Below are 18,989 nucleotides of genomic sequence, written 5' to 3'. Positions count from 1 at the left end.
ATTCTAGCCAGACACTAGGTATTATAGCTGTCACATATTCTTAGTCGCACCGTCAGGGTGGTGATGCTACTAGCGCGGCGGGCGTAGCACGACGGTTGAAAAGCATGCATTTGGGTTTTATTACGTTTAAAGCAGATTGGAGGTCAACGGAAGGAGTGTTGTATGGCATTGAACTCTGTTTGGAGTTAGATAGCACAGTGTCAAGGAAGGAGAAAGTATACAGAATGCGTGTCTTCGGGGTGGGAATGCGCCGTTAGAGGTGGAACATAGATGAATCCCGCACAAGAAAGAGCGGCACATCGAGAATATGAATCTGATGTGATCCGCCCGAATACCGTGCCCCCAAGAGCTGCAGATGACCAACCAACATCTCTCGATTCTGACACACTGAACTCTGTCTGCAAAGTAGTGGTTGAACCAGGAAGGCAGTCATCAGAAAAATGAAGGCTACTGAGTCTGCCGATAAGAAATGTATTGACAGAGTCGAAAGCCTTGCCAGGGCGTTGAAGACCGGTCTGCACAGTACTGTCTTTTATTCGATGAAACGGTTATGAATATACGTTTAGTAACCTTGACGTGCGAGTGCACCGTGACGCTCGGAAAAACCGATGTCACAGCGAGAGTACGTGGATCCGGCTGGTCAGTTGATCTGTTTATGAACTTGGCTTCGAAGACCTTAGATAGGCAGTGGCAGGATGAAGATAGCTGTTAACAGTTTGGGTCAGGTCTCCCCCTTTGAAGAGGGGATGACCGCCAGCTTCCAATCCTGGGATCTCACGATATGAAAGAGAGATGAACAGGCTGGAATTAGGGGTTGCTACATGGCGGGATAGTTTCAAAATAGAGGTACAGATTGTCAAGCCCAGCTATTGTATGGGCCAGTTTTGCAGCTCTTTCAGAAACATCTGCTATCTGGATTGGGTAAAGGAACGCTGGGACGCTGGGCGAGTAGCTGCGGGGGGGGGGGCGGAGCTGTTGGGCACGAGGTTGGACTAGCCAGGAGGAAGGCATGGCCAGCCTGAGAAATGCTGTGAAGATTTCGATTATCATGAATTTTATTGTGGTGACCGTGTTACTAGCCTCAGTGCAGTGGGCAGCTGGGAGAGTGCTCTTGTTCTCCATGGACTTTACAGTGTCCAGAACTTTTTGGAGTTGAAGTACAGGATGCAAATTTCTGCTGAAAAGCTAGCCTTTGCTTCCTGACTGACTCGTGTATTGGTTCCTGATTCCCTGAACAGTTGCATATCGCGGGACTATCGTGCTATTGCAGTCCGCCCAGGATGTTTTGTTGCTGTCGAGAGCAGTCAGTCTGGAGTGAACCAAGGGCTATAATCTTTCTAGTTCTGCATTGAACGGGCATGCTTATCTAAGATGGGAGAAGTGACTTTTAAAGAATTACCAGGCATCCTCAACTGACGGATGAGGTCAATATCCTTCAGGATACCCGGCCAGGTCAATTAGAAAGCCTGCTCGCAGAAGGTTTTAGGGAGCGGTAGACAGTGAATGAAGGGTGGTCGTTTGACCGCGGACCCGTAGCGGATACAGGCAATGAGGCATAGTGATCGCTGGAATCCTGATTGAAGACAGCAGAGGTGTATTGGAGGCAAATTGTCAGGATAAGCATATGAGGGTGCCCATGTTTACGGATTTAGGGTTGTACCTGTGGGCCTTGATGATTTGTGTGAGATTGAGGGCATCTAGCTTAAGATGTAGGACTGCCGGGTGTTAAGCAATATCCCAGTTTAGGTCACCCTACAGCAACAAAACTCTGAACAGATGGGGGGCGATCAATTCACAAATGGTGTCCAGGGCACAGCTGAGCTGAGGGGATCGGTGAGCAGCGCAACAGTAGAGAGAACTTATTCTGAGAGATTCATTTTTTAAAATTAGAAGTTTGAACTGTTTGGGTAGGACCTGGAAAGTATGACATTACTTTGCAGGCAATCTCTGCAGTAATTGCAACTCCTCCCCCTGGCATTTCTATCTTGATGGAAAATGTTATAGTTGGTATGGAGAAATCTCAGAATTTTGGTGGCTTCCTAAACCAGGATTCAGACACGCAAGGACATCAGGGTTGCAGAGTGTGCAAAGCAGTGAGTAAAACAAACTTAGGGAGGAGGCTTCTGATGTTGACATGCATAAACCAAGCTTTTTCGATCACAGAAGTCAAACAAATTAGGGTGCCTGGGACATGCAGGCCTGGTTTACCTCCACATCACCCGAGGAACAGAGGAGGAGTAGGATAGAGGTGCGGCTAAAGGCTATCAAACTGGTCGCCTAGAGCGTTGGGACAAAGAATAAAAGGAGCAGATTCTGGGCGTGCAGAAATAGATCAGCCATAATGTGCAGACAGGGTATCGTGGGTGCGGTACAGCGGAGGTAAGCCCAGGCACCAGGTGATGAAAGAGAGATTGATCTCTGGACATGCTGTATAATGGGTGAGGTCACCGCATGTGTGGAAGTGGACAAAGGAGTGTCCAGAGGTATGAGAGTGGAACTAGGGCTCCATTGTAAACTAAAACAATCATAACTAACACCTGAACAACAGTATACAAGGCATATTGACATTTGAGAGAGACATACAGCGAGGCATAAAGTAATCGCAGGTGTTGATTGGGAGAGCTAGCTAAGACAACAGGTGAGACAACAACAGCTAATCAGCTAACAAAACAACAGCAGGTAAAATGGCGATGACTAGGCAGAGAGGGTCGGATTAACTACACACAGAGCCTGAGTCTTCATGATTGGCATCCTCTAACCTTTAGAGTCCCAGAGGAGGAGGGACATGATACATGAACATTGTTGAGGAATTTTTGCAAACACTTCCTTTTCCCCAAAATAACAAGTTAACTTTCCCATCTTGAATGTTGTGAAGTTGATGCCATTTTCATTTAAGTTTAATTGAATGTGCATTGGAATTTTAGCATGTTTGCAGAGCAGTCAGAAGCAAGATCTCACAGTTCCCTGTATGCAATTTAGCCTAAATCTCACTCAGTCTTAAGTGTTGATTCCTATTCCATATTTCCCATTGAGGCAAGTCCTCTTATAGCTGACTATAACTATTGTGCTTCTCTATTCCAACAGCTACTCCATTCCTATTCATGGTTGTTGTTCTGCATCATACGCTTTCTGCTTTTGAGAGTTTTCCCATGCTCTTTTTGGCCCACCTAGCCCTTCAAAGCCTGGGGCTGTCCTCCAGGTCTCCCCCATACGAAGGAACATATCTTGGGCAAATACATCCTCTTCATGTTCCCCACCCCCTTTCCCTGTTAATTGCTCACCCTAAGGGCCTCTGTACTTGTGGTATCACTTTGTGTGTGTGTGTGGAGGGGGGTTTATTACTGCAGTACATGTTATCACCAATAATACAGTACATTCAGTCTCTTGAGTGTTCTGTTTAGTTACAAACATGCACGTCCATTCATTCATTCCTATTGAGTTCTAGAAAAGGGTGCCATGTGTCTTTACGTGAGACTTCTTGAGTCCAGTTCCCAGATTTTGGGGTGTGTATCTTCAGCAGGAAGTTGGATGTTTTATTCAGTAGGCCGCTGGGGCAGAAGGCGCATAAGAGGGGAAGTGTGATTATGATAGCATTCGGGCATGTGTCGGCATGCAGCTCACACTCGCCATCAATCGTGCCCGGTAACCCGAGCTGCCGCAGTTTGTTTCCAAGCAGATCCATGGTCGGGGTGTTAGTGCAGTGAGGCAGGTGGAGAAAGAGTGATAGAGTATCAACTCTATAACACAGCAGTGGAGGCTGCTGAGGYGAGGATGAATCATAATAATGGCTGGAACTGAGCGAATGGAATATTGATACATTCCACTTATGCCGCTCCAGCCATTACAATGAGCCAGTCCTCCCCAATTAAGGTGCCACCAACCTCCTGTGACACACACTTGAGGTCACCTCATCCCAGTGAAAGAAAAAGTGCTGCTACCCCACACATCAAGGCCAACATTATTTAATGATTTTTTTGTTCATTTAATTAGGCCTACATATAGAAGTATTAATACATAGACATCCCATATGTTACTGGCAGACTAAAGGAAAATGTGGAGATACAATGTGTACTGCTACATGGCCAGGCCAGCTATGTTGCTCTGCTATGTGTTGTTCTTTTTCCTGTTATCAATCAGATAAAGGTGCAATTATAGACTACATGGAGACAAATGTATTTTCTGTATACAACCTGACTGGAATGGTTTTTTTCTCGAACAAAATAGTAGTTCTACACTTCATTATCAATATCAACCCATAAAACCATTCTCCTCTTAATTAAAACCTGTAGTATCTTCTGCCATCTAGCGGTGTATATTAGTAGTGTATGTTGTTTGGCCYCCCAGTAGAGGGCGTGCTTAAACTTTTTAACTACTGCAGGCTACATGAGTGCAGAATGCGGAGTAACACTCAATGTGCCGCCTGTCAAACACCACCAGTCTACAGACCGAACAAAAAGTTAAAGAGGGATAAACCTCTAAGGTTTGATAAAGCATTGTCCTCATGAAGACAAAATTAAGAGTTTCAGCTGTATATCATCCTTAAGGTAGACCTATCTTCTTCCACTGTGCAGTGACTTACATATTTGTGCCTCAGGTGATCCTCCCCAATTCCCCTAGTAGAGGTCATAGACCTAGTCCGGGTCAACTCATTTGGGCTAAATTTCTTTAGCTTCCCTCTGCCTGGCGACCAGCCCAGATCTCAAACACATWGTGTCTCAACCCCTCCCCCGCTCTCCTGTCCACACATACTACTTTTAACTGAATGGCATGTTATTATAATTAAAATGTTCTTATGAATCTAGGATGTATTAACAAACAATCTTTTGGACATTGTGTAAGGTGAGAAGATCATTACCTTGTCTAACCTGTTTCTGAAAGTTCCAGTGGTTACTGCCAACATTTCATTTCCTGAAAAATAATCTGTGGTCAAAATAAGTCTTGCATATGGTTCTATTATCTATTATGCACAGTGAAATAATCCATGACTCATATTAATCCCTATTAAGATGATTAGTACTCAAGCCTCCTGCCTCTACCACCATTCCATTTTTTCCCCAGACTAATTTTCAATCTCTTCTCCTCTCGTTTTTGCTACAGTCCTAGACTCACTGACATGAGGGCACACACACACACACACACACACACACACCACACACACACACACACACACACACACACACACACACACACACACACACACAATGTACCCGGGTCTTCCTCTTATTTCTCACTGTCCAGCCGCTCTAACATAACCTTGGTCTCTACCTTAATCTAACTCTCATATTATCTAATCACTTGTGTCCAAGTCCAACAGGTCCCATGTGAAACTGTGCCAACTATGGAGAGAGCTGACGTCACACTGGAAAAGTGGTACAGAGGACAGGAGGGGAGAATCCTAACACTAACTAACATCCTAGCACAGTCTACTTCTGGGTGAACCACTTTCTGTGAGTAGAGGGACTGTCTTTGACACACATACATTTTCATTTTCACCCCAGTCTTCCAAAAAATGACATGCTTTTCTGAGGAAAATCGGATTATATAATTAACATGAGCTTGAAAATGTGTACTCTATTTTTGGGTGCAGTTTCAGTAGTGGCCAGCAGACAGCAGATTGAATGGAGGGAGCTCAAATTGTGTGACAGGCTGACAGTTGCTCAGTAGATTGTAGAATGGTCAGCTGTCGTGTGTGTGTGTGTGTGTGTGTGTGTGTGTGCGTGCGTGCGTGCGTGCGTGCGTGCGTGCGTGTGTGTGTGTGTGTGTATGAAGGCCTATCAGTGCTTCAGATGTTTACACATGCCATCGAGACGTAATGCATTCCTCCCTTTTCTGCTCCAGTTCCCTCTCCCCATATGGAGAAAATAGGCTACAGTATCGCTCAAGAAGTTTTAGGAATACAGTGCAATATTTCATGGTGGTGACAACACTGTTTAATTAAGCAATAAGGCCCGAGGGGGTACGGCTAAGGGCTGTTCTTATGTGCCTGAACACAGCCATTAGCCGTGGTATATTTGCCATATATCACAAACCCCTGAGGTGCCTTATTTCTATTATACACTGGTTACCAACATAATTAGAGCAGTAAAAATAAATGTTTTGTCATACCCGTGGGATATGGTCTGATATATCACGGCTGTCAGCCAATCAGCATTCAGGGCTCAACCCACCCAGTTTATAATTCACTTGCATCCTGCCAATGAACAGTCCTTAGCCGTGGTATATTGGCCATATACCACACCTCCTTAGGCCTTATTGCTTACATTTACATTTAAGTCATTTAGCAGACGCTCTTATCCAGAGCGACTTACAAATTGGAAAGTTCATACATATTCATCCTGGTCCCCCCGTGGGGAATGAACCCACAACCCTGGCGTTGCAAGCGCCATGCTCTACCAACTGAGCCACACGGGACCAAATAGTCTTTCCCATTATCTTCCTCCTTCATTATGTATGAAGTTAGTAGGCCTATAGTGGTGGCAGGTAGCCTAGCGGTTAGAACGTTTGGCCAGTAAACAAAAGGTTGCTGGTTTGAACACCCGAGCCAGGAGGGTGAAAAATCTGTCAATGTGCCCTTGAGCAGGGCACTTAACCCTAATTTGCTCCAGGGGCACTGTACTGTACTTTCTGGTGTATGTGGAAATATAATTATTTGTTTTAGCCTACATAGAGTCTACAGCTAGTTTCTTAAACGACTTGTTTCTCACCATTATTAACGTTATGTGCACAACGTTGATTATAGATAGGGCAGTCTTGTTTAGTGCAACAGTCCTATGTTGCTTAAATTCTAAGTACAGTATGTTCCCAACTTTCCACCAACTGCCTTGAACACCCGAATTGGAGTTATGCCTTTCAACCACTAGGGAAAGGCAGAGTGGTGTGGATTCTTCCCAAGGTTAGTGCTATCCGGGATCCTTGGGACATGGACATCCCTAGCCAAAACCCAAACCTTAACCCACTTAAAACGTCCACTTCAATGGGGGGTAGGGACGTCCTAAGGATACCGTKTTGCAATAACTTTTTTTCTAACTACACAGAGGAGGTACCGGTGAACATGGAAAGAAAGCCTACTTCGAGTTGAAAGCTGGAGGCGGGTTGAGTTTAAACACCAATGAAATTACACAGACCGGGAAGGTCTGGAGAAGATTCACAGCATTACCGATCAAGAGGAGTTCCCACTGACAAAATTGAGAAAGAGGCTTTAGTTTGTCCTGACAGTGTTCGCTCGTTTATGGTAGTCTGTTTAGAAAYGAGAGATGAGTCTCGGATCCTGATTGGAGTTGGCAAACGCGCTCCACTACTGTATCCAGTCTTTCAACTCCTCTCTCTCCGAAACCAGGAAATCATCGAGGTGTGCTTCTCTTTATCCTGCTTGTGGGTCGTAGGCTATCCCTTTACGTGTATATAGATGTGTATCTTGCCGGTATCGTCGTTTTTATTTTGTTTTTGAACCCCGGGCTTAGATCTGAGGCCGAAAAAACTGCATCGGAGAGGATCTCCACTCTCTAACAATGAGGTAAAGCGATTCAAATCTGATCGGTCTGTTCATTTTGTTTTGTGACTACAACATATCGATTTTGTGCGCTTGTAGTGATCGACCATGGCTGGTGCAAGTTTTTGTTTGGAGTCATATGATTTATCATATTGTAACTTCGATAGATCTCGAAGTGTTTTGGTAGTCTAGTTTTGACTCGAGACCGCCAGACTAAATCAACTTGTTTCAATGCAGAACACCTGATACAATGTATCACTTTGTAACCCTTTGGCATTTTGGAACGGGGATGAGTGAGAGAAGAATCAGAGAAATGCCAGCTCGAGCGGTGTCTGTCCCCTTGTCATACGGTAGTAGCCTGTTGCTCTGTCATAGTTGAACATGTTGTCAAGTGGCCTAATTCCAGTACAATAGGCCTAAGCCTAGAGGGCATTAGACCGGGTAATTTGTACTTTACTTGAATTACAATTTGTGTCCCATGGTGATTTACATGTATCATGGAATCAATATTCATTGTGTCCTATTTTGGTGGGAAATGGAACTGTTATCTGTAATGGTGCCCTGTGGTAGAGCACGTTGTTGTGTATGCTAGACATGGAGTTGTCTGGTCAGCTGGCCGGCCATAGTTCCACGTATCCATGCAAGGACCCTATTCCCCCCGTAGTTGGCCAACCAGGCCTGTACACACAACCAAATTGCGCCGAGCATGGAACAAGCCAGTCTACGAATTCCACATCCTGTTGCAGCCTGTGAAGTTGGCAATTACACGCTTTGAAGCCAAGACTAGTTAGGCCTTTTCTGGAATGTTATTTTTTTCCTGACTCAAACACAATGCCCCCTCGCATATCACCTGGGCCTATGTACATTTGTATTCTATAATCTATCTGGGACTCTATCCACAATGTATATTTTTTGTGATTCCATAACCTGTGCAACAAGTTATTTATCTTGAACCTCTCACTGCTTTTGCAAAACCAAGTTGGGTAAGTAAGGCCTTGTATTTTTTTTAACCTGTTGCTGGTCACTTTGGTTTACTTTGTTAAAGCCAACACTGATTTCTAGTCCTAATGAATGAATGGGCTCTGGCCCCATCTAAAGAGGTCATGTCATTTACCTTGCTTACATAATGGGTGAGGAATGTAATGTTGTCTGTCACGTAATCAAGTTCATTGTCCTCAGCATAGTTTACCATATGTGAATGTTGAGACAAGTGTAGCCAGCTGGTTAAATGTCCTATGGTTTCTCCCAATACAGGTAGGCCTAGATCCTGAGGTGACCCAAATCTAATAAATAGAAACCTCAGTCAATACATCCAAGGAAGTTTTATTACACAAAGATAACCATATTCTCTGTCCACCCTGGCTGTGCATACATCCTCCCTATAACCATAATCAGCTGAGACAGAGAAACATGGAGGAAACTGTCTCAGACTACACTGTCACACAGGAAATGCATCAGTCTTCATTAATGGCAGCTGGAGGATTCATTGTTGTTATCAAAGCGACGCCTGCTGTGACTCGCTCCAGGTGTCTGGTACTAACTGACTCCCCCCTAGGCTGGGCTAGCATACAGTAGGCCTACACAGGACACCCTTCAGGTGTAAGGTGGGTGTGAAACATGTCACATTCGATCTAAGAAGTTGGTCCATGCACTGTGTCAAAACATTTTATTTGGTTATGTCACATGTGCCAAATACAACAGATGTAAGGTCTACCTACAGTGAAATGCTTACTTACCATGGTTGGGGTCAATTCAAATTGAAGGGAGTCAATTCAGGAAGTGAACTAAAATGATAAAATCGAAAAAAGGGAATTTGTTTTCAATGACTTCTCAATCAAATTAAAAGCAGAAGCTGTTTTATTTCAAAAGTAATTTGTATATATTTTCTGAATTTTAAATTCAAGCCACTTCCTGAATTGACTGCCATCAATTTGAATTGAGCCCAACCTGGTTACTTACAAGCTCTTTTCCAACGATGCAGAGTTAAATAATAAGAATAGAAAACACAAGAATGACGATATATACAAGTAGTACCAATACAGTATCAATATGTAGGGATACATGGTAATTTAGGTAGATATGTACATGTAGGCAGGGGTAAAGTGACTAGGCATCAGGATATATAGTGTCTAGCAAGGAACTGTGTTTGGGGTGATGAAAGGCTGCTCTCACCGGTTACAAATGTTCTCCTTTCACTCTTACCATGTTGCGCACAGTTAAAATGTATATATTTTTTTTTAACATTTTGGGGAATATTCAGAGGTGGAAACTTTCTGTGGGAATTAACGGGAATATATGGGTATTAATACCATTTAAATGTAGATGTTTTTTTGCATTGGATATATTTACCATATCATATGGAGACAGAAACATAAACCTTTTATCTTATCATAATTAGACATAATTGCAAATAATTAAATCCTTCCAATAGAAAAAATAATAATTTGGTTACGAATTGAACTTTAATTAAATGAGTTGACTCTTCACATGGGATGATTTCAATGAACAACAAAAGAAAGGAAATATTGAATGATCCCCATTGATCCATTGCATCTCCCAAAAACGTTTTCAACATCTGTAAAATGATAGTCTAGAAACTCAAGCTTTGGTTGTCTTCCTCTCAGGCTTCCATGTCTTTTCCCTGGACGTCCTCAATGTCCACCTCTTGAACATCAGACTCTGAGGCCTCATCTTCACTGCCCCTTTCCACACGTGTTGAGGATGGCTCGTTGTCAGGCTCAAAAAGCCGCAAATTTGCCCAGATGGCCACCAATTTTTCAACCATTGTATTGGTCAGCCTGTTGCGTGCTTTGGTGTGTGTGTGTGTTCCCAAACAAGGACCAATTGTGCTCTGAGGCAACAGGGGAAAGAGCCTCAGATCCACAAAGTCCCTACCACCAGGTGGCTGATGAGATATGTTGGCACGACTGCCATATTGCATCTCCATCCCAAAGCCCTTGCTTGGAAGTGTACTAAACCAGACTGCCAAGAACCTTGCCCTCATCCAGGTCAAGGTGGCGAGACACGGTAGTGATGATACCATAGGGCTTGTTGATATCTGCACCAGACAGGATGCTCTTGCCAGCATACTTGGGGCCCAACATGTACGTTGRGGCGTGTATGGGCTRCAYGCAGAAGTCTTCACACTTTTTGATGTATTTCAGAACTGCAGTTTCCTCTGCTTGGAGCAACAGTGACGTGGGCAGGGCAGTATGGATTTCTTCTCTTACATCTGCAAGCAGAGTCTGAACATCAGASAGGATGGAATTGTCTCCCTCAATCTGTGCAAAGGCTACTGCTATAGGTTTCAGGCTGCTTACCACTCTCTCCCAAAATACATCATCCAGGAGGATCCTCTTGACGGGGCTGTCCATATCAGCAACTGTGATATGGCCATTTCTTCAAGAGACTCCTTCCCCTCCAGGAGACTGTCAAACATGACAACACCACCCCAACGGGTGTTGCTGGGCAGCTTCAATGTGGTGCTCTTATTCTTCTCACTTTGCTTGGTGAGGTAGATTGCTGCTATAACTTGATGACCCTTCACATACCTAACCATTTCCTTGGATCTCATGTAGAGTGTATCCATTGTTTTCAGTGCCATGATGTCCTTGAGGTGCAGATTCAATGCATGAGCAGCACAGCCAATGGGTGTGATGTGAGGGTAGGACACCTTCTTCACTTTAGACCAAGCAGCCTTCATGTTCGCAGTATTTTCTGTCACCAGTGCAAATACCTTCTGTGGTCCAAGGTCATTGATGACTGCCTTCAGCTCTGCAATGTAGAGACTAGAGGACGACCGATTATGATTTTTCAACAGCGATACCGATTATTGGAGGACCAAAAAAGGCCGATACCGATTAATCGGCCGATTTTTATTTATTTATTTGTAATAATGACAATTACAACAATACTAAATGAACACTTATTTTAACTTAATATAATACATCAATAAAGTCAATTTAGCCTCAAATAAATAATGAAACATGTTCAATTTGGTTTAAATAATGCAAAAACACAGTGTTGGAGAAGAAAGTAAAAGTGCAATATGTGCCATGTAAGAAAGCTACGTTAAGTTCCTTGCTCAGAACATGAGACATATGAAAGCTGGTGTTCCTTTTAACATGAGTCTTCAATATTCCAGTAAGAAGTTTTAGGTTGTAGTTTATTATAGGAATTATAGGACTATTTCTCTCTATACGATTTGTATTTCATACCTTTGACTATTGGATGTTCTTATAGGCACTTTAGTATTGCCAGTGTAACAGTATAGCTTCCGTCTCACTCCTCGCTCGAACCAGGAACACATCGACAACAGCACCCTCGAAGCAGCGTTACCCATGCAGAGCAAGGGGTACAACTACTCCAAGTCTCAGATCGAGTGACGTTTGAAACGCTATTAGCGCGCCCCACTAACTAGCTAGCCATTTCACATCGGTTACACCAGCCTAATCTCGGGAGTTGATAGGCTTGAAGTCATAAACAGCGCAATTCTTGAGCAAAGAGCTGCTGGCAACGCACGAAAGTGCTGTTTGAATGAATGCTTACAAGCCTGTGGTGCTCACGTCTCAGACTGCTATCAAATCATAGACTTAATTATAACATAATACACACAGAAATACCATCCTTAGGTCATTAATATGGTGTCGAATCCGGAAACTATCATCTCAAACATTTATTCTTTCAGTGAAATACGGAACCGTTCCGAATTTAACTAACGGGTGGCATCCATAAGTCTAAATATTCCTGTTACATTGCACAACTTCAGTTATGTCATAATTACAAATTCTGGCAATTTTATTTATGAGCCAGGCAGTCCAAACTGTTGCATATACCCTGACTCTGCGTGCAATGGTTAATATTGCCTGCTAACCTGGATTTCCTTAGCTAAATATGCAGGTTTTAAAAATATATACTTCTTCTGTGTATTGATTTTAAGGCATTGATGTTTATGGTTAGGTACACGTTGGAGCAACGATTGTCCTGTTTCACAAATGCGCACGCATCGATTATATGCAATGCAGGACACGCTAGATAAACTAGTAATATCAACCATGTGTAGTTAACTAGTTTATTTGATTGATTGTTTTTATAAGGAATTTAATGCTAGCTAGCAACTTACCTTGGCTTCTTACTGCTTCGCGTAACAGGCAGGCTCCTCATGGAGTGCAATGTAAAGCAGGTGGTTAGAGCATTGGACTAGTTAACCGTAGGTTGCAAGATTGAGTCCCGAGCTGACAAGGTAAAAATTGTCGTTCTGCCCTGAACATGGCAGTTAACCCACCGTTCCTAGGCCGTCATTGAAAATAAGAAGTGTTCTTAACTGACTTGCCTAGTTAATAAAGGTGTTTAAAAATAAAATAAGAACGGCCAAATCGGTGTCCAAAATACCGATTTCCGAATGTTATGAATAATTAGCGCTGGTTTCAAGTTATCGGCCATTCCGATTAATCGGTCGACCTCTAGTAGAGACCGGTGTTTCTGTTATTCTTGTGTCTGTTCTTGTAGATATATGGTTGAGGTGGAGATGATGCAATTAATTACATACCTTGTAAAACTGACCATCCTACAATCCTCGATTCGGTGATGTCATTTACAAAATAGCCTCCAAACCCTACTCAATAATTGGATGCAGTCTATCACAGTGCCATCCGTTTTGTCACCAAAGCCCCATTACTACCCACCACTGCGACCTGTACACTCTCGTTGGCTGCCCTCGCTTCATACTCGTCGCCAAACCCACTGGTTCCAGGTCATCTACAAGACCCTGCTAGGTAAAGTCCCCCTTATCTCAGCTCGCTGGTCACCATAGAGCACCTACCTGTAGCACGCGCTCCAGCAGGTATATTCTCTCTAGTCACCCCAAACCAATTCTTCCTTTGGACGCCTCTCCTTCCAGTTCTCTGCTGCCAATGACTGGAACGAACTACAAAATCTCTGAAAATGGAAACACTTATTCCCTCACTAGCTTTAAGCACCAGCTGTCAGAGCAGTCATAGATTACTGCACCTGTACATAGCCATCTATAATTTAGCCCAAACAACTACCTCTTTACCTACTGTATTTATTTATTTATTTATTTTGCTCCTTTGCACCCCATTATTCTGTCTCTACTTTGCGCTTTCTCCACTGCAAACCAACCATTCCAGTGTTTTTATTTTTTATTTTACTTGCTGTGTGTTATTCACTTGCCGTCCGATGGCTTTTTATATTTTTATTTATTTATACATATATTCACCTCCCTTATCTCACCTCACTTGCTCACATTGTATATAGACTTATTTTTTTTCACTGTATTATTGACTATATGTTTGTTTTACTCCATGTGTAACTATGTGTTGTTGTATGTGTCGAACTGCTTTGCTTTATCTTGGCCAGGTCGCAATTGTAAATGAGAACGTGTTCTCAATTTGCCTACCTGGTTAAATAAAGGTTAAATWAAAAATTAAAAAAGAAAAAGAAAAAYAAWTATTCCTTGCCCACGAACATTCGACCACCCATCAGAGAAGATTGCAATACAGTCTGCTTTCTCTATGATTTGCTTGACCTTCACTTGAACTCTGAACTCTCATCCAGTAAATGAGTAGATAAAGCATTTCTGGTTGGAGGGGTGTATGCTGGGCGAAGAACATTCAGAATTCTCTTCCAATACACATTGCCTGTGAGCATCAGAYGTGAACCAGTTGCATATACAGCTTGAGCAAAACATTCATCAGCATTTCTCTGACTATGTTCCTCCAATGAGTCAAAAAAACTTCTGGTTCCAGGAGGACCATGAGTTGTTGCTATCGATAAGGTGTCTGGTTCATAATTTTCACCTCGAATAGAAGTAGAGTGACTTTTGTCAGAGGTTGCTTGTTGTGAGCACCGAGGAAACTTTATGCACTTGGCCAGATGATTCTGCATCTTTGTTGCATTCTTCACATATGATTTGTCACAATATTTGCAAATGTACACAGGATTTCCTTCTACATTAGCTGCAGCGAAATGTCTCCACACATCAGATAGTGCCCGTGGCATTTTCCTGTAAAGATTATTACGTTTAAAAAAAAATCCATGTACAGATAAATAGTTAACCAGTTAGATTAAACAATTGCTTTGTAAGATAAATGTTTTAAAATGAAACATGTATGGAAACAGGTGACTTAACACTCAGTTAGCAGGCTCATGCTAGCTAAAACCCACATGGTAGCAAAAACTAACTAGCAGGAATTGTTAACAAGTTAGAAATGATTTAAACCCACTTTGCTGTAGGCTACTATTTACTAGTTAACAAAAAATGATGTATGTCATATAAAATGTATTCACCCCACTCAGTATTGTAATCAAAGCTTACCAGAAAGTATGTAGTCCTAGGCTCAGACAGTGTAGTAGTGTGGGCTCAATAGCATCTCATTAGTGTGCAAGATCTTGAGAATCAGCTGTACATGTGATGGAAGAATTCACTGTGCATGCAGAGGATTGCAATTCCATTGAATTGGGGATAGTTTAACCAAAATATGCCACAAGACCTAGAATTGCCTTGTGTATCCCGCAAAAAAAGGATCACTGTTTTAAGCTAACTTTTTTTTAATGAATTAAAGCAAAATTCCCCAAATTCCCGGACTTAACTTCCCATGAAAAATTTCCCAAAAATGTCCGGAAATTTCCTGGAAAGTTTTCCAACCCTATACAGAGCGACTTACAGGGTTAAATGCCTTGCTCAAGGGCCCAGCAACAGATGTTTCACCTAGTCTGCTCTGAGATTCAAACCAGCAACCTTTCAATTACTGGCCCAACGCTCTTAAAGTCAAATCAAATCACCCCAAACACACAGGGCGGCTACCTGCCGACATGTGTGTTTGGGGTGATAAAATGCTTCTCTCATGAGTTTAAAATGTTCCCCTTTCACTCTCTCCATGCTGAGCACTATAGTATTGATCTACTTAAAAGCAGGAACACACACTGACTCACCTCAGTCTCCTTTTATTTCTCTCACGTCATTCTTTGTCTGCCTGCCTGTCTGTATTGAAATGGGCTATGGAGGCCAGACTGGCTTGTGTAGACTCACAGGGAATGTATTCCACTTGCTACCCTCTCCTCCCCTCCCCCTCTACCATCATCAGTGAACTTTTAACCCCTAGCTGAGAAGTCAGAACTTATTATGGCTGATGTTTAGTTGTTTGTCTAACTTTGTCTCTTTGACAGTCATTTTATAGCACATAATCATTGTGTATTTGTCATCACCAATCGTTGGTATGATTATTATTTTTTCATGTCTCCATAAGTAGACTATTTCCTTAATTCCTTTGTTCATCAAAGTAGATTCAGATGGGTTCCCTGTACAAAAATCAATTGGACTCGTGTGGAAATCAATTGGACTTGTGTGGTTGCCTGTGTGGTACTGTTCACTGAAAATACTTTGTGCGTCATCATTTATACATTAACACTGAATGACACTGTGGCCGAGCAATCTGTGACATGCTTCATCACAAGCTCTCCCATTTTAAAGCAATTAGATGCAGTGCACAATGTACAAAAATAAGCCTAAATTGTCGCAATAGGGACATCCAGTTTCCTTTTTCATCTATTACTATGCATCTAGATTACAATATCCCCCCTTGTTAAGAGGTGTCACTCACACGTCTAGGCGGGTGCAGAATGGTGGGTAGGGCATGGTAAACAGGAAGCAACAGTTTGGCTTTGGTCACTGACCAAAGAATCCTCTACACCATCCTATAGTACGGTATACTGACGGTGAATAAAATGTATGTCTCATAATTAGGCTCACCTCTCAATTCTTCCTATGAAATTGTGCAAACTTAACATTTTGCAGTGCGTGTTGGGATAGCACTTTGCTCTTGGGCCTCCTGGCTTGTTTGATGTGGCTATTGCAGGGTCTAATTAGCTGCTACACCCTCGATAATTTTCACCCCCTCAGCTAGCGTTGGGACACTTGTGCAAAAAGCAGAGGTGCGCATGAATGTGCAAATGGAGTTTTGAGGGGAAGGGGTGGTTTGGGATTCTGCCTGACACTCCCATGTACACCATTCTGTTCCTTCCCTCCACCCTAGCTAGTACCCTTTCACACACCCATATCCCTCATTCCCAATGCTCCRAGTTTCTCCTTTTATGTCCCATCAATGAGAAATGTAGTGCTGCCTGTAGCTGATCCTTATAGATGCTGTAGGTAAGGAGGAAACTGGTTTCTCAGGGCCACTTGTCTCTGGAACAACCATCATCATCATTCTCCTTATGGTTCCCTGGGCAACTCCAGGTCTTGGTTGGCTTTGTCCCAACAAACCGAGGGCATCATCATAGCTACACAGTGTAAAATTGCACRGTCACTGGAGCTGTAGGTGAGAAACTAAACACTAGGCATTGGATACCATAGAATTAGGAAATAAAATAGTAATTTTAATAGGATCTCTATGTTGGATGCTGTAAAATCACAAGCATGAGTGGTCYCTGGCCGGGACTGAGATGGGCTAGGTCTGACCTGGTGAAGCTAAAGCTTGTTGCGGAAGCCATGCTGTAACGTTTTAATGCACAGTCAGCAATGGCTGCAATTTCTCCCTCTTGTTCTCTTTGTCGCTGTCCATTCATAACTCTCTCTTCCTCCCTAGGTGAAAATGGAGAGGGAGATCTGTGGAAAACAGCTTTATAGCGTCAGCCATAGCAAAAACTCTGTCACAAATACTGACTTTCCCTTCTGCCATACATGAGGATGCTAAGACTATGCATTAACTGGATACAAGCTATATTTTGTTTGGAAGATTTAAATAGAGGCTCAAGCGATGCCACTGTTGGTTAAATAGGGGGTTTCTTTTTTTAGATTTGACATCAAACTATTTCCTGCATGGGTGACATTTTTGTGAAGGATTAGCGAAGCGACTAATGTTGTTTACAGAAACTATCAGCTTTTGTGCTATCGCTGGACTAGTTGCCTCTTCACATCTCCCGGTTTGGTTTCTCTGTCTGATATCTGTGTTGAATAATTCTAGGTTTAGTCATTTGGATACATTTTCAATGGGTAGTGAATTTGTGAATTGTCTCTACTGAATGTCCACCATGGGATATAGCTGTAAAAAAGTACCACCTTGTTTAAAAGGCAGATTTACTGATCTTCATTCCATTGCTTCATTCTCAACTAACAAGCATGTTCATGCAATGAACCTTAGTGAACACGAGGCAAGTTTAACCATTTTGAAGACACTTTATAAGATGGTGTGTGCATACTATCAAAGAGTAGGACAGCAACATTTCATAGATCCATGATTTGATTGTGTACTTCAGCAAAAAAAAAAATACTTCCTGTGTCTTGACCAGTGTTGACCCTTTTGAAGCTGATGATAAAGGAAGTTCTACTACTCAGCATCTATATAGCTTATGCTAAGTGTCGAGCCACAGGCATGCAGCACTCACAGACCTCCATAAAGGTGCGGTATCAACTCAATTTAATTTCTATCCTTCCTCCCTCGCTCTTTTGTGCCCTGTGTGCACAGCTTCATACCCATAACATATTCTCTAGAGTTGTGGACAGTTGCATGTCTGGACAACTGAGAGAGTGGGGAGTTTCTCTTGTCATGTCCCCACKCCCTAATGAGGGGGGGATCTTCTCCAAGGGGCTATGCCTCCTCAGCGTCTCAGGGAGGATACGCTTGGCCCTGTAAAAGGAATTAAGTGAACGCAGAGAGGAGAGAGATGATTCGATGGTCCAAATATGGGCATAGTGAGTGCCAGTCACGGCACCCCCAGAGCGCTTCAGGAGCTGGAACGCTGCTTTTGCTCCTCGGCCTCTTTCAAGTGGTCAGAGGCCTGGCCCAGACAGCCAATGAACGTTTCCACAACGTTGGAGAGACAATTCCAGAGAAACTCAGGCACCGATGAGTCAGCACTCAAAGAATGCTGAGTGGTTTGGACCTGACCGAGAAAGAAAGAGGAAAAAGTGAGAAAGTTGGCGCATGAAAGAGTTTGAGAGGCAGAACATGACAAGAGACAGAGAATCCGACACCTTAGAGAGGGAGAGAGCGAGCCTGGTGGTGTGTTTATTTAACTAGGCAAGTCAGTTAAGAACAAATTCTTATTTACATTGACTGCCTACAGCGGCCAAATCCTAACCTGGACGACGCTGGAGCCAATTGTGCACCGCCCTATGGGACTCCCAATCACTGCCGGTTGTGATACAGCCTGGACTCGAACCAGGGTCTGTAGTGACGCCTGTAGCACTCAGATGCAGTGCCTTAGACCGCTGTGCCACTCAGGAGCCTGGTGCTGTGTGCCTCACAGGGGAGAGAATAAAAACACTAGTCTTCAGTCTGCATGTAGCAGTATGCTAGGACCTGTGTGAGGAGGGGCAGGCACGAGGAAGGGAGATGGAGAGAAGGAAAGGATTACAACAGGGGTCCTGGTCCTCCTCTATCTTTAGTTTGGGGGCTTCAGTAGTCAGCCATTCGGTCCATACGGTTTGCCTCTTACAAAAACTACCTGTTCTTCAAGGATCTGAGGTATTCTGGCCATT

At 43.1% G+C, this 18,989-nt stretch overlaps 1 protein-coding gene across 4 annotated transcripts in view; it reads left to right on the top strand.

Annotated features, from left to right (window-relative positions):
- Positions 1-6,896: 6,896 nt before the first annotated feature.
- LOC111949368 (vasodilator-stimulated phosphoprotein) overlaps positions 6,897-18,989 on the top strand; it is a 37,206-nt gene continuing 25,113 nt past the window's right edge. The window contains exons 1-2 of one of the 4 annotated variants that reach the window (XM_023966468.2): positions 6,898-7,348; positions 7,461-7,513. In XM_023966468.2, the coding sequence (XP_023822236.1) occupies positions 7,509-7,513 (5 nt within the window). In that variant the 5' untranslated portion in view covers positions 6,898-7,348; positions 7,461-7,508. Of the gene's footprint in view, positions 7,514-18,989 lie in introns of all 4 variants that reach the window. The other 3 variants (XM_023966469.2, XM_070434190.1, XM_023966467.2) reach the window with 3 other exon arrangements.

The sequence above is a fragment of the Salvelinus sp. IW2-2015 genome, linkage group LG22, assembly GCF_002910315.2.
Source record: "Salvelinus sp. IW2-2015 linkage group LG22, ASM291031v2, whole genome shotgun sequence".
Taxonomy (NCBI): domain Eukaryota; kingdom Metazoa; phylum Chordata; class Actinopteri; order Salmoniformes; family Salmonidae; genus Salvelinus; species Salvelinus sp. IW2-2015.
The sequence above is the reverse complement of the archived record's forward strand: the minus strand, read 5'-3'. Positions and strand labels throughout refer to the sequence as shown.